Source organism: Suricata suricatta, chromosome 2 (genome assembly GCF_006229205.1).
Source record: "Suricata suricatta isolate VVHF042 chromosome 2, meerkat_22Aug2017_6uvM2_HiC, whole genome shotgun sequence".
Taxonomy (NCBI): Eukaryota; Metazoa; Chordata; class Mammalia; order Carnivora; family Herpestidae; genus Suricata; species Suricata suricatta.
This window is the reverse complement of record NC_043701.1, coordinates 96,067,323-96,083,940: the sequence shown is the minus strand read 5'-3', so window position 1 is coordinate 96,083,940 and position 16,618 is coordinate 96,067,323. Positions and strand designations below refer to the sequence as shown.

The 16,618-nt window shown below is 44.5% G+C and overlaps 1 protein-coding gene across 1 annotated transcript in view; it reads right to left on the bottom strand.

The window, feature by feature from the left end:
- Positions 1–16,618, bottom strand: part of DNAH11 (dynein axonemal heavy chain 11) — a 335,444-nt gene that overhangs the window by 142,715 nt on the left and 176,111 nt on the right. The window contains 7 exon segments of the mRNA XM_029929863.1: positions 1,740–1,933; positions 2,171–2,332; positions 4,005–4,244; positions 4,464–4,566; positions 5,222–5,387; positions 8,114–8,318; positions 12,563–12,736. Of these exon segments, the coding sequence (XP_029785723.1) occupies positions 1,740–1,933; positions 2,171–2,332; positions 4,005–4,244; positions 4,464–4,566; positions 5,222–5,387; positions 8,114–8,318; positions 12,563–12,736 (1,244 nt within the window).

Below are 16,618 nucleotides of genomic sequence, written 5' to 3'. Positions count from 1 at the left end.
TCTGACTTTGGCTCAGGTCATAATCTCGCGGTTCATGAGTTTGAGCCCTGGGTTGGACTCTGTGATGACAGCTCAGAGCCAGGAGCCTGCCACAGATTCTGTGTCTCCCTCTCTCTCTGCCCCTCCCCCACTCACACACCGTCACTGTCTCTCTCAAACACAAATAAACGTAAAAAAAAATTAAGTTCTAACCCCCAGTACCTCAGAGTGTAAGCTTATTTGGAAATAGGGTCGCTGAGAAAGTACTTGGTGAAGTTTTGTAGTAAGGCGGGGCCCTTATCCAGTCCAACCGGTGCCCTTATAAAAAGGAGAAAGTTGGACGCAGACACGCACCGAGTGAGAATGCCACGTGAGGATGGGAGTTAAGTGGCCATAAGCCAAGAAACTACCAGAAGCTAGAAGCAAATTCTGGGACAGATTCCTCCCTAGCACCTTGAGAAGGAGCGTGGCTCTTGGTCACCTCAATCAGACTTCGGGCCTCCACTGTGATAAATGTCTGTTTTTCTAAACCACCCATATGTGGCATTTTGTTATAGCAATGCTAGCCAACGAATACAGCCAGTGACCAATGACGGTGACAGGGAGCACGGCCTTAATGTAAAGACGTACCCAGCCCCCCCCACAGCAGCGGCAATGGCAAGCTGAGACTACCCCCGTGCTCAAACCTGTGGAAAAGCTTCTCACTGCACTTCGAATAAAATTGGAACTTGTTCCTCTGGTTACAAGGGAATACCCAGCACCAGTAGAACCCACCCACTCCTGCCTTTCCGTCCGTGTCACGCACTGCTTTCCCCACTTTTTCTCTCTGCTGCGGCCATGATGACCCCTTTTCTGGTTTTGAACCTTCCAACCTTGGGGCCGCAAGAAATATGCCCTTCTCTAGAATGTTCTTCCTCCGAATCTTTCTTTGCTTAGCTCCTGCCTACCATTTGATCTCACCTTCAATGTCACCTCCTCGCAGAGTTACCCAGACCTTTTGGGGGAATGCACATACTTAGCTCTTAGAATCGATCTATTTCCTAGCATGACACATGACTTCTGACATGTTTCTTGCTTCTTTGTTCATGCCCTTATAAATGTCCATACATCACTAAAATGTAAGCTCAACTAGAGTAAGGACTAGACTATCTTGTTTGCTGCTATATCCCTAGTGACTAGAACCCTGTCTGACAGCAAGGGAGCTATGGGTGGTTGCATGATCTGTGCACTGCCCAAGGTGCCCAGTTTAGGAGGCGAGAGAGAGAGAGAGCCTTGGCAGCCAAACTCTACACCAGGACAGGGACATCGAATTTTTTGCCAAGAAAACATGCCCCTTTCCTTTTCTGTTTTGCACCAAAGTACTGAAAAGCCTGGCACTTTCTTGTTTAGCACTCGGGAGGCACTCCATTAACAAGCATTACCCATGACCAGCAGATTCGCATCAGCCCGTTTCCGTCCCCTTAGGAACCTTATGGCTTTGCATGAGTCCCACGCCTTCCTCTTTCTTAGTTTTCTTACCTGACAGGGCTGCAGTGAAGTGAAACCATGGCTGTGACCACACATCAGAAAGTAGTGTTCTGACATTAGACACTATTAAGATTGTGACCTAACTTTAAGAGACACTTACAGTTTTATACTGGATGGCAAACGAGAGGTAAGAACTACCGGCTCAGAGCGTGGAGTATGACCCAAGGACAAGCAATTGTGGAGACCCAGCCATTTCCCACATTGTGAAAAAGCATCACGACTTGTCGACTCACACATGCTGCATGGCGTCCTCAAACAGAACGAGGTTCATGGCAGCATTCAGTTCATTGTGACTGTCCAAGGCTTCCGTGAGAATGGCCCGCAGCACCTCCCAGTCCTTCACTGGCAGGTAACGCCCATCTTGCACTCCGTGAGCAAAGTGGCAATAGATGAGGGGCTGCTGAAGCAGCGCGTCACCGTTTACACCCTGTGGGAGGAGGAAAAGACAAGGACAGTCACAGCGGCCCATCAAGGGAAGAGCGTGCGGTCAGTCCATGAGCAGGTGGGCACAGTGTTCCCAAGTACAGACGGGGTACATTCCGGAATCACAACGATTTCAAGCAAGGTAAGCATCTGCATGATTCGGTCACATCCTTATCTAACTCTGTCCCGACACCAGTCCGGGCCAGAGCACACAGTCACCTCTGACACTCCGCACACTTACTTCAAAGTATTTATAAGCAATTTCCAGCATTTTTTTCTGAAACAAATCATAATCCTTCGGCTCTACCAGTTTGTCTCCATAAACACGTGAAGATTCATGAAGCCATAGGCGTATTAAATCATTTGGACATTTTAAACACTCAGGAGAAGCAAATAAAATCCCCTACAAGGAAAGAATGGGAAAAATTAAACTCAGAAACTGATGACACTCCAAGATAGTATTTTCCTTTAACATTTTAACTGTATACCAAATTTAGCAATTTGTTAAGTTAAAAGAATTACTATCAACAGAATTATTATATTAGTAGTTTTCCTAAGTAACATCTTAAAAATTCACTAGTGTTATACCCAGTTTTGGAATGTAGCCAAGACTGTATTTCAAAAGCCAGCGCCAGAAATGGATACCTCATCTGAGGACTCGCATCTAGTAAGTCTTTCAACAGATAAAGTTTCTTCAAACTGTTTCTCAAACAGCTAACGTGAATATCACAAGATCAAGTTTTTATATTCTACAACTTTCTGCTATCAGTTCACCTAACACTTCCATTCAGTAGATCAAGAAAATGAGACCACAAGTCAATTGCCTGAAATCACACCGTGTGGGGAGATGGAGTCAGCACCCCAACATTCTGACTCCCACCCTCCCTCACCACTGGCCCCCAGGGCCTTGGATTCACACAGACCCACATCCTCGAGAGAGAGTCAGCTGGCCCTAGACTTAGGAGAGAACACAGCGAGTCGTAGTCAAGTCGTTGCTAATGCTAACCAGACGTTTGGTGCTGTCAGGTGGACCGGACAGCCCGGCCATAAGCAGTGAGCAGGCCTCTCATCCAAGGTCCCCCATGTCCTTCCTTCCCTTTTTTCCCCCTAAGATTAAAAGTTTGCTTTTAAACAACACTGTACTGAGCACAGTCTTTCCGGCCAGTACTAGAAAGACAGCCATGAGAATGAACGGTTCACCTCCTCAGGAAGCTGGTGGTCTGATGTGGTATTATAGTCGTAAGGGAGTTGTACAGCGATTTAAAAAAGAGGGTTATAAAAACATTTAAAAAATCACCAAATATGAAGACATAGCCTGAAATTTTCCTATTTAAGTCAGTTAAATTTTCCAATGTAAACCTCTCTCACAAAAGAATGTTAGGCTATAAATAACTCTCCAACCACTTTTACTGCATAAGGTAGATCATACCAGTTGATTTTTTTTTAATTCCATGTTTCAAGACCCTCTTTGAATTTCCTTCCAAAACCAAATACATAAACACTGTCCTTTTACCGGGTGAGTAAAGTAAGTGTCAAGGTCAAGTCAAAATAATGAAACGGTGTAAGAAATTCAAGTTGTTCTTGATGTGTGTTTAAAAATCATACTGCATAAAAACAAAAAAAATAACAAACAGTTACAGTTGATGAACTCATATCAATCCATTATTACTAACCAAAGTCTAAAGTTTCCATTAGAGTTCTTTCTTGGTGTTGTGTATTCTGTGTTTAAAAATCATACTGCATAAAAACAAAAAAAATAACAAACAATCTCCCCCACTTGGCATAAAATGAGGCACTCAAATGTTTATATTGAATACAGGGACCAAGGATTCAGACTTCTACCTGCGCTTCTGTAGCTAAATCTCTACATGACCTGAGAGAAACCACTAGTCCCACAGATAAAATGGGAATAAAGCTGCCATACATACTTCACAGAGAAGTTTATGGTTTAAAATCCAAGAATGCACACAAAAGTACACAGCCCTGTCTTAGACTAAGTTCCAGAAGTGAACACCATTAACATTACTATAATCGTTCCTCCACCCAAGATGCGTAACCCAGGACCATCAAGATACCTGGAAGATGTTTGACAGGTCTCTCAGATTAAAGAGGTAATGGAATTTAATAGCTGTGGGTAAAAAGTTTTGGGTCATCATCTGATGAGATGCGATTGTTGCCTGGATCAGAGAGGGGCCACTCCTGAGAACTGACGGACCAAACGCTTGCTGCTGGAAATGGGAGTTAAGAATTTGGCCATAAATGGTGTGTAGTGCACCCAAGGATGGAAAGTTGAATGCAAACATGGTGAAATGTCTCTGAAAAACAAAATTTAAGAGTTGCACATAATTAGGATTATAATGGTACCAGGAGACTGCAAAAAAAGAAAAAGTCCAATTGTTATTTTTTTAATTCCTTCCGGTATCCAGGCTCATTGCCACATAATTTGTACTCAAAAGCACCAAGAATCACAATCTATAATGTTTGCGTGTTTGATTTAGGGCCCATTTGGGATGGAGCAGTACTCCACACCTTACCTGTAGTCTAGGATTGATTGTGAAATTGCCCACCGTTAGATTCATGCAGGCAATGTACTGACAGTTGTGGATTTCTTTAAGCATCGCCTTCTGTCTATCATACCTGGGAGGCAGAAAACAGAACCCTAAATCCAAAAACAACCGAAGATGACAATACAACAAAATCCCCAGTTTATGAAGGACTCAATCACAAACTGTCTCCTTTGATCCTTACAACTGCTCTGTGAGGCTGGGGGGTTAGTCTCATCTCAGGGACACAAAAATTAAAGCTCAGAAAACGGAAGGCTACCTAGCCCTTGATGCCGGAATCGACATAAGGAGCTGAATCAATACACACTATTAATGTTTATTGATTCTCACATGACGCTACTTCTGGTTAGAAATATCCACAGCTAGGCTGGGGGTCTCCTGCAAGTTAACGGCAGGGATGGGCACACTGCAACACCCAGACATCACCCAACAGTGACAGCCCACAGAATGAGGTCAAGCATCGAAGACACTCAGTGTGTTTGAGAGTTTAATACTTCGACTAGACAGTAGTATTTCTAAACACTTTCAGTCCAATTCTTCCAAAGATACAAACAGAACCTTACCTCACTGGCAGTAGGTAATGAAAAGGGAATATAAAATGACACTTAAAAGTTACCAGAGAAAATGGTCCTCGGAAATGGAAGATATCAGGGTAATTTCATTCTTCAATGTTCATCCATAATAATGACTGGACTTCAATATAGAATAAAGCACAGAGACTCGCTTACCAGTGTCCGTAGTCAATGTGCTGGCGAATCAGAGTGTGGGGTTGCACGGTGCCATATGAGTCCACTTCGGGCATATTCATATCATCGATGAAATAAACCAGTTTTTTGTTTCCTCCTGGCCCATAGATACGACCAGCTTTTTTCTCGAGAGGTTTCTCAAGAATTCCTGAAACAAATGCATCATTCTGCCCACCAACTAGATAAAACGTAATTTTCTGTCCTTAATCCTCTTTTCCCTAAGTTTTCCTCATCTTCTGTCTAACTCATCCACTCCAAGTCTCTAAGAATCACCTCTCTGCAGGTTAGTATTGTTCATCTCCTCTGTGTCAGGCTTTTCTGTCAACCCCTCTCCTACTGCCAGAGCTCACCCTGCCTCTCCTTCCCTGGGGAGTCAACATCTGTGACATGACACCACACTGGCCATCAAGCTGAGGCCACGCCATCAGTGGTCTGTGCGCTTTCCTCCCTGACCCCACTCTAACACATGGCCCACTGTCACCCAGCCGCGGCCCGCTCCCTCAGTCTTTGTCTTTCTCGATCACCCTTGCAGGGGCTTCTAGGGATAGCTCAAGAGAGTCTCCCACATGTCCCTTCTGGGTCATCCCAGTGCAGAAGTCCAAGGGAATCCTGTACGTAGACTCTATCTTGTGCGCACGTCAACTTACATTTCTTCATGTGCCTAAACGACTTTGCATTGATTTCAGAGAAGATCATGAGGGTAGAAAATCCTGAATAGATGTGTAAGATGTAGTATCTAACAGGTGCTCACTCTCCAAATGGACAATAAATAGCTTGAGGACAAGACACTCCATCGTGTTCATCACTATATTCCAGATGACAACCCCAAGTCATTTGTTAAATGAACAAATGAATAAGCAAATGAAAGAACAAACAAGTGAATGATGAGTAAGTTAACAAAGCTCTCTTCCAAGCAGGGGAACTGCATGTCCAAATCCTTGCTTCCTATCAGCCATCAGGACCTGAATGTTCGGCCAACACCAAACAACCCTCTTCCTCACCCACAACCCACCTCTTCCTTTTTTCTTTCCATGCTTCTGTTTGTGGGATTAACACTCTCTCACTCAGCCAGGTGCAAAGCTTCAACAGCACCTTTCTCTACTGGTCCCAGACGTGCCTGGCCACAGCCTATAAAGGGTACTTCTTGTCACTTCGCTTCATCAGTCCCTCCACAGTGTTAGTGCAGAGCGACATTCCAGGCAGCTGGCACACTGCCAGGGGGACTGGGCTCCCCACCTCAGACACCTCCTCCTCAAGTACAGCCTGTGCCGCATCAGTTCCTGGCTCCCCATCAGTGGCTCACCATTTCCCACCAAACGAAGTACATGGTCCTCAGCTTGCGTCTCAGCTCTTTCTACAGAGACCAAACATTCCACATGGCCTGGGACTAAAAATCCCATGTCCTGGAAACTCCCCTCAATCTTTGGCAAACTTGACAGGTGGGCATTCTATCTACAATATAACTCCAACCCTCTTCTCCAGCCTTTTCTCTATCTTCTACCCCATCCCTTACTTCAGCCAACTTAGGGATTCAATTAACTGATGTGTTCTGTAATTTTCTCTTTCATAAGTTTGCTTCCACTGATTCTCAAATCCCATCTCGCCTGCATACCACTCCACCTTGAAGGTTTGAAAACCATACTGTCTTCAAAGTACACTGCTCTTTCTGTTATTTGTGCTGAAAGACAATGTCTGAATCTTATACATGGGGGAGAGCCCCATTGGTGGGGAACAGTGATTTTAAGAGAAATATTCACAAATCTGAAATACATGTCAAAATTATATATTCTTTTGTTAAAAAAAACTTTATAACAATGCCTCTCTTTCAGGAACTAGCAAGATGAACTCACACTACAGTCAAGTACTTTGTTCAATCACTGAATTGTGGCCTCATCTTCCATTTACAAGTGTAAAGTGATCCCTCCTTCTGAGTCTCTGAATGAAAAATATGCACTGAACACAAGGCCTTGGAAAAAAATAAATTATACATATCTGCTCAAGAATTAAATGAGAAACTGCCAGATTAGAGTTTTTGGCTGTTCTATTCCACATCGAGAAACACAAACTTGATTAATTAAGAAATTACAGAAAAATCACTCTTGGCTGAGTTAATGATGTCCATGAGTAAGAAAATTTATGAGTAATCACAACTGCTAAGGCTACACACACAGAACATAGAAACCATGATCGGGGGAACTAAACAGGCTTAAGAAACTACTGTGCAACGGGGAGTTCCACGGTGCCACCCCCAATCCAACCCTGGCTCTGCTGGGCAGTGACAGATGTACCAGCAGCGGCCCCTCCTACCACGGTCTCCTCCACTTCCTCAGTCTACGTGGCGTGCCCTTCTTAATTCAGAACGCCCAAAATCTGTGTGGTTCTTTGGATGACACTGATCCATTTTTTCAACAGTCTTAAACACTTCTGACAATTTTCCAAAGATTTAATTAACAGCTCACGGCCTGCCATTTCATTGATGCAGTTTTAATGAAGTTCTCCTAAATCAATTCCTCACTTGAAAAGGCAGCCAGAGCATCTTCCGTGTGCTCCCCCTATGTGGCTCGAGCTCCGTAAAACTGATTAAAGGTGACCCAACTGTGTGGAGGCAAAAGCAACGAACTCAGTTTTGATGTCGAAGCTTGTGGTCTTAAAGCGTAATAAACCAAATAAAGCCCTTAGTGATATAAAACGCCAAAAATCTCCATGCTGAAACAAAGTTTCTTCTCCCCAGATTGGTGATAGGTGAAAGTTCACCTGAAGCTGGGGCAGAAGCTCTAAAGCCTAGAGAAAGTAGCCTTCCCCCTGGGCTGCATGTCCTAGCCGTGACAGTCTCTGATGGCTCGTTTCTACAACACAAGCAGGAGGGACACTTACTCTGCAGAGCCGCGGACGTCGTGTAGTAGCTGAAAGGCACATGGGACACTAGGAAATCCTCAGAGAGACTCGCCAGCGTGTCGCCGACGAAGGCCGTCTTTCCCACCCCGGCATTTCCCACGAGCATTAGCGGCTGTCCCTTCCCAAGCAGCAGCTCTACGAAGTATCTGAGACGCACTGTCTCCGATGTCTGAACCATAACTCTCTGGAGCAGGGAGAAAGAGAATGAGAGCCAAGTCAGAAAGGGGGGTTCATCCAAATTTCAGAATCTGGACCCACACAGTCACTGCGCAATGGAGACCCAAGGAATGCATAATTGAGGTTAACACTCAGCCCGGGGGATCTTACCTAATTTTCAGTTTTGAATTGTCAGAGTTCAGGTATCAGAGCTGAGCAGAGCAAGTGGGGAGTGCCTTCAAAGCACCAATGGCATGAGCCACTTATTTATCTTTTCCACAGTAAGTACCAGCCAAAGCCCCTATCACAGAGTCCCTCCTCTTTGCCCAACCTTGCATTAGGCATACTAGGCAATACAGCAAACATTTAAGAAGCCATCTAACACTTTTTAGGAGCTGATACAACATTTCAAAGTCAAGCCACACGTAAATGAAAGTGGGTAGCAATGCCTTGACTGAATAAAATTAACTGGCAAAATGATTAGGGCAAAATTTACACTAAAGGGCTTCACCATGGGGAGAGCCCCATTGTTGGGGAACAGTAATTTTAAGAGAAATATTCATAAATCTGAAGTCCATGTCAAAATTGTGTACTCTTTTGCTAAAAAAAAGCTTATAACAATGCCTCTTTTGAAAATTAGCTAATTATTTATATACTATATTGTTTCAAAACAAATTTGAGTTGGCATAGGGGAATACAGTAACATGAAGAATGGAAATAAACATCTGACTCTGGGAACACAGACCTATGTAATACCAGGAAAAGAGGTAGCAGGTGTAAACATGCAAGAAAAAGAATCCTGCACAATGATGCAAACAGAGTTGACATTTCTTACATTTTGGGTGACCAATTTAAAAAGGGGGTAAAAAAAAACCAAGTGCAAGATTCAGATTGTTCATTTAAAAAAAAACCACCTAAAATCTACAATATATTCTATATAGCATATACTGAACACAACTGCTATTGTATGGATCATTCAGGATCATTTTCATGATTATGAATATTTACTCTAGAATTCGGATTTAATTTAGTGATGCTCTCAGAGCCTACTCAACAGTCCCAGATGACTGTTCTTCATCAGTTACATGTTATAATATTTTTCTTTTTTCCTGCTCAATGTCATCAAGTGCCTTTTAATTTGGCTGTTAGCTCTTTTCTCTATACATTAATAATAACGCTTACTGAGAGCTGAGTATGTGCATACTACGGCATTTACTGTAAGCACGTTATAAGCTATGTTGTATGATACACGTAACTAATCTACGAGGAGACTTTCGTTAGGCTTTTCGTCTCAGAGATGATGAAACTAAAGCTTTGAGAACACTGATAACTTGGCCAGAGTCACAGCAAAGTAGTAAGTGGTGGTACTTGGATTAAAACCCAAGCCGTTCCAGAGCCTGAGCCCTATCCTAACTACCACACGGAAGGCACGCCAGGGCATGACGTTACACACCTTACTACATCTCTTGGTACTCATTTTCCCCTCTGTAAAAGGGTTATTAATAGCCTATGCCTTAGAAAGCTGTTTAAAGGATGAGTTAATCTATGTAAAGCAAGTTAGAAAAGAGTCTGAGATAGACTACTGTAATATCAGTATTGACCATCATTACCGAATATGCCTCTTGTCCAGTATGTTAAGAAGCTGTTAACCAGATCACCATGTCTGGTCCAGGTGTATGTAAAGTAAGACTATGAAGCCCTAATAGTTGGAGAGAAGTTATCACTGATCAGATGCCTCAACCCCGTTATACTAGTTTTTGGTCTGTGGTTAATTATGAATTGTCAGCTATCAATGAGCTAGATAACACCCCCCGGGGGCTATGCCCAGGCAGAGTGAGCAAAATGGATTTAAAAATGTATCAAGCAGATGGAACAGACATGGCGGGTCGCCTCCCAACACCCATTGCTCCACTTCTTCCTGTCAGAGCTCCCACTTTGTCCAAGTCTCCAAGCTCCTCACACACAGACGTGCTTCAGGGAAGCTCCACCTGGTTCCCACAGCGGTGTGACAACTCATCAAAGCCAATTCGTGTAGCCTGTGACCCTGGCCTGAGCAAGCTTAAGGGTGGCATGTGACGCCTGCAGAATTAGATGCAAGAGGGGGTCTCCTCTGGGGCTTCCGTGGTGCTCATGTCACGTGGTGCTCATATCACGTGGTGCTCACGTCATGTGGTGCTCATATCACTCTTCATAAAAATGTTATGAGAAAGCAGCCTTTCCCTCTATAGTGACTCCTGGGGTTCCTGGAGTCCCAGGAAGGGTCCTACTTTTAAAATGATGCCGGGGGGCGCCTGCGTGGCTCAGTCGGTTAAGCCTCCAACTTCAGCTCAGGTCAGATCTCATGTTCGTGGGTTCGAGCCCTGTGTCAGGCTCTGTGCTGACAGCTAGCTCAGAGCCTGGAGCCTGCTTTGGTTCTGTGTCTCCTTCCTTTTCTGCCCTTCCCCTGCTCATGTTCTGTCTCGCTCTGTATCAAAAATAAATAAAACATTTTTTAAAAAGTTAAAAAAAAATAAAACGATGCCAGGGTTAAGAGCAGGGAAATGATAAGACCTAAATCCTTGGTAATAACACCAAATCATGGAATTGATTGGTCTTGGGTCCATCCTACCTCTCATGTCTTGCTTGTGAAATAAGTTTCCTCCTGGTTAGGTGTTACGGGTCAAAGTGGGTCTTCCCAAAATTCTCAGGAATTGGGCTTTAGCCCAAACCCTTAGCATCTCAGAAGGTGACTGTATTAGAAAACAAGGTCTTTAAAGAGGTAATCAAGTTAAAATGAGGCCATTAGGGTGGGCCCTACCCCTATCTGACTGGTGTCCTTGTAAGAGGAGGAGATTCGGACAGACTTGGAGATGGTGTCCCGGGAGACATGGAAGCATGTGTACAAAGACCAAGTGAGGACACAGCAGCAGGAGGAGGCCATCGGCAAGCCATGGAGAGAGGACCTAGGAGGAACCAAAGCTGCCCACACACCAGCCATGGATTCCTAGCCTCTGGAAAGAAACAGGAGAAAATGAATTTCTGATGTCGAAGCCACCCAGTCTGGGGGATTGTGTTAGGGCAGCGGGGCCCACACAATGGTAGAGCAGGTCCCTAGTCAGATGACGGGTGTCCGGACACAAAGGGAAAAGTGCCCACGGGAACACGTGCAAGGGAAATGCCAGGGGCAGCGAAGCAGCCGGGCTCACGGAACACCAAGATCACCAGCAAACTCAGAGAGAGAGAGGGGCCTGGAACACACTGTCCCTGACAGCGCAGAAGGGACCAGTCCCACTGACACGGTGTTTTTCAACTTCTAGCCCTCAGAACCATGAGACAATACGTGTCGGCCGTTCACGCCTCCTGGTGCTTTGCTGCGGCAGCTCCAGGGAACTAACACATCAGGTTTTTTCAGGTTTTGCAGGAGCTGCTTCCTAATGAGAGTCACGGAGGTCGCAGAGACTCTAGTCACATAACTCTCCTTGAAATAGGCTCCAAAGTGAATCAGAATGACGTGAGGTTTTTTTTTTTAATTTATTGATACATTTTGAGAGTGAACAAGCATGGGGGAGGGCAGAGAGAGAGAGAGAATCCTAAGCAGGCTCCACATCATCAGTGCAGAGCCCAATGAGAAGCTCAATCTCTTGAACTTTGGAATCATGACCTGAGCCGAGATCAAGAGTCAGATGTTTAACCAACTGAGCTTCCCAAGTACCCCCGGAATGACATGATTTTAAGAAGTATAATGTAAAGGAAAAAAGACTGAGGCAGAACAAGAAGATGACCAAAGAGTAACTCCACATTAGAGAAATGTAAAACCACAGTCTGTGAAGAGAAAATTAAAGAGATCCTTTTAGATTTGTCAGCTGCCTGAGGATTTGAAACACAGCAAGCAGTCGGGGGGAGTTCCCACATCCGATTTATGGCTTGGGGGCTATGTGAAAAGTGCTGTCTAATAAATCCACGATACGGTCAAATATAAGAATCACTGACCTAACAGGTATCTTTGAGTTTTATTCAAGCTCACAAAGTTTCCAGGAAACTATAAAGAAAGCTGTTACCATACAATGAAGTTGAAAACTTTTTTTTAAAAGGTTGTAGAAATCCAAGAGCCATCTTAGAGATTGGTCCTGTAACTAAGATTCTTCTCTCTCAGGAAATATGGTATATACTAATGACATTGTTTCCATCAGGCAGGAAAAGGACTGCTCAAAAAAAAAAAAAAAAAAAAAAAGGAAAGGAAAGGAAAGAAAAAGGCTCAAACAAGCACAGCGTGGCTATGCTCCACCCACCTACCTGCAGAGGTACCTCTGGATCCATAGTAAGTTTGGGAACTTTATCAGCCCAGGGCAAGAATTTCTTAGTTTTGTGGTCCAGATAATAATCAAAGATTGTCCCCTGCGATGGAAACTTCACGGCTTTCATCTCTTTATGCCACCACCGACTGAACTCCGCTTGGGAGCCAGAGAGCTAAGGAGAGTAAGAGAAATCCTTACTGCAGACCTAGAGGTGATTTTGAACACAAAGCCCCTCGAAATCCTGTTAAGTACAGTACTTGTAATGTACAGTCATAATTACAAATGAGATTGAGTAAATGACCCAAGAAAAATAAATAACCAGAAGTAACTTATAATGAGTGATAATATCAGGGAGGCAGAGCTATAATTGCCATGTATCCGTCAGGTACAAATTTTCTGGAATAATTATTAACTTAAAAAGCAAAGTAAGGTTACGTGAACCTTAGGTGACCCCTGGGTTATTCAGTTTAACGTGCAAACTCCTGGACTGGGTACAGTACCACGGTGGTCCTCACACTCTGGTGTTGATTCTACCTTTATTCACATCACCTGATGGTAAAGTAAGAAAGAACAAAGGAATGCTTTTTAAAAATTGGTAACATTATTTAACTATTTGAGCTTATAGGCTTCTGAGACCTTTTTGTGTCGAAATACCTTTTCCTTTAAAAATTTTGTTGTTCATGATGGTCATTTCTTATAAATGTCCTTATTTAAAAGAGTAAGCATTTGGTAACCCTGTTTCACTCCTTCAAGTCAAGGTTCAAACTCTGTGTCTGTGACGTTCCACATCTGGGAACCCCCACCACGAGGGAGGGGCCAAGGCAGGTCCTTGGTTTTCTAGCAGGACGCCACTGAGCAGCTGAAAGCTCTAGAGAGACAAACAGCTGTCCTCCAGCAAGGACTGTCCTTGTATGAGGAGAGGTACACGCCCTTTGCTGCTAGACTGGGGTTTGGAAAATAAAGAAGAGGAAATGGCAACCGTACATTAGCAGGTTATAAAAGCCTTCTGTACCTATGTTAGATTCCGTTTAAGGACTCTGACATTCACAGGACCAGCCAGCCTCCTGCCCCCACAGAACCAGCTGGCACAGAGACGTCTATCCCCACTGGATACCCCAGCAGAGTGAGCTGGTGAACTCGAAGATCAGTGTGTGGAAGTGTCCGCCTCATTCAGCAGTCCCACACTTCATCTAAGACCCTAAGTCCCATTTTTCTCCAGTGAAATTCTTCCATCTGCTTTTTTCTTCGATGTCCTAGGTCTCTGGACCACAGCCCACCTTCTGTGCTGGGCTGGTGACACACGTGAGCAGAAACAGGACGACTGGAGAACAGGGGAGTGTGGTGAGGGCAGAGAATGCTCATCCGTCGCAGCAGGCCCTGCCACCCTGCAAACAGACTGAGCTCCCCGCCTGCATACCACCACACGCGTGTTCATGAGTCTAGGCTCCCAGAAGTGATTTTCAGGGTGTGGCCTGGTGTATTTAATCACTCTATGGAAGTTGGTCTTCAATCAAGTGAGTTCAGAAAGTGTAACTTACCTGGCACTGTTCTCTAGACGCAGAATTCACAGGACTGCTAATTTTACATCAAAATTTGCTGGCCACTACATCGGCAAGACCATTTTGGTGAAAATCTTGATTCATTAATTCACTCAACTAAAATGCTTTTGTTCGATAGTGGGGAAGAAAGCCAACACACTTTCTGCCCTCCCAGAGCTTATGGGGAGACAGAGGCAGAGCCACGAGGAAGCATGGTGGGGGCAGAGACTAAGCCAATAAATGCAGAAATAAAGAGGTGCTTTGAAAGTAAAGTTGGCTCTTAGTGAGAGTAACAGGGGTAAGTTCTTTTTTTTTTAGTGTTTTTTAATTTTTATTTTTGAGAGAGAAAGAGAGAGTGTGTGTGAACAGAGGAGGGTCAGAGAGAGAGGAAGACACAGAATCCCAAGACAGGCCCCAGGCCCTGAACCATCAGCACAGAACCCGATGCAGGGCTCAAACCCACAAACCATGAGATCATGACCTGAGCCAAAGTCGGATGCTTAACCGAATGAGCCACCCGGGTGCCCCACAGAGTAAATTCATTTTAAGTGGATTTTCAATAAGCCATCTTTGAGAACGGGCAAAGATTTTTTTTTTTTGAGAAAAGGCACACTATTCCAAGAAGCAGGAAAAGGCCAGCACAGGCAAAGGTATGAAGAACCTTGTGTTCCAGAAGCTGTCATTCACTGCAACTCGTGAAAAAGGGAGGGAGAGGCAAAGAGAGAAACTGGGGGAGACAGGACCAGATCTAGAGGCCTTGGAAATAGTACTAAATGTTTCACTTTGTCCTAAGAGCAAAAGGAATCCATTAAAGTGTTTTAAACTCTCACGTGTATCATATAATTCAATTTACATTAGAAAACATCGCTCTGGCTGCTGAGCGGATAATGAATTATGGGGGAAGTACAAAAGGAGACCAATGAGGTGTTACCTTAAAAGCCAAGTGAGAAGTGAAAAATAGCAGTTTGTGGGAGCTCAGGGAGAGTTGATCCAAGACCTATTTTGAAAGTTGTTTGCAATGGCCTGGCTTAAGAACACGGGCCTGCCTCAGTCTGCTGGAGTGTGAACCTGTCTCAGACTTCAACTGTGTGTCCTCAGAGGCTAACTTCTCTAAGTTTTGGCTCCTTTTGTTTGTAAAAGGAGAGGAAGACAGTTGTACCAACACATACAGGTTGTATTTTTTTTTTTAATTCAGTAATATAGCCTACTAAAAGGCCTAAGCATATTCTCTGACATATAGTAGGCATTCAGATTAGTTCAACGAATAAATGGCTAACCGAAGGATACTTTTGTCCCTTTCATTCACGTTTCCAACTTTATAGCCTCTCTTTTGAATGCTTTGTAGTTAGAACCTTCTGAAAATGAAAAGATGATGATGACTGAAAAAGACGAGGACTCTAGCTTAGAGAGAGAATGTCTGGGGGAATGAGGTGGCCAGTGTGGTGGCCTGGCCTGAAGGACTGGCGGGAAGGTGGGCATGTTTGGAAACTGGAAAGATGGGAACACAGTCGGCTGGGGTGGGGGAGGGCGTCGGGAACAGAGTGATCTCTGCTGTCGACATCCTACTCGCACAGTTCTACCTGGTTCGTATCCTACAGAAGGAAAAACCTTCTAGAGAACACAGGAAACATATAAACTAGCTCAGGGGAGGGGATGGGTTGAGGAGACAGGAGATCGTGCCTGTGGCCTCCACGAAGGGGAAATGCATGTGTGCCGTAAACTGTGTTTGAGAAAAACCCTGTGAAGTCACCCAACGCCAACTCTGGACTCGGACTCCAAGTAACACAGGCTTCCTTTCTTTACGAAGCACTTGGGAGATTACAGAAGGAAATGTGGCTTCTGAGAAGTAGCAAAATAAGATCTAGCAGACCAAGTGAATTCCAAGTTTATTTGTAGATAGGCTTTACAGGAACCCAGCGACAAGAAGCAGAACTGGCCCACAGGTTTTAGCAGCCGTGGATTAGAGGACCTCCAACAAGGAAACCAATGGAAATATGGTTCCCCCTTGGCTGTGATGCCTTCCAGTTTACACCCTGGTTTCCATCTGGAAACATGTGGCCAAGTCTGGAAGATGTGTGCCGTCTATTTTTAGGGCAAAGATTCCAGGGTACCGGTCGGTGTCTCTGACCATGAGAGATCTGCAGTCTCCTGGATGGTGTGGACTGTGGGGATAGACAGGGGTGTGAATCCCGGCAGTGTCATTTCTTACCAGTGTAACCTTGACCAAGCCACTTTGCCCCCCTGCAGTTTATCGGCATGATGGAGACAGCTTGAACAATTACTGGAACATTATGTGGCAAAATCCACATACGGAGGTGTGATGACCAGATGTGCGGTCTTTTCAAGGTGAAAAAGTCTGCACTTCAGCAAGTCTAGCCTGTGTGTGTGTGTGTGTGTGTGTGTGTGTGTGTGTGTGCGCGCACACGTGCATGTTTGCATGCAGAATCAGAGGCCATGGGTGACCTACACTAGGAATGCTGTGGCGGCACGGTAGCCACGTGGTAGGTGGAAGGAAA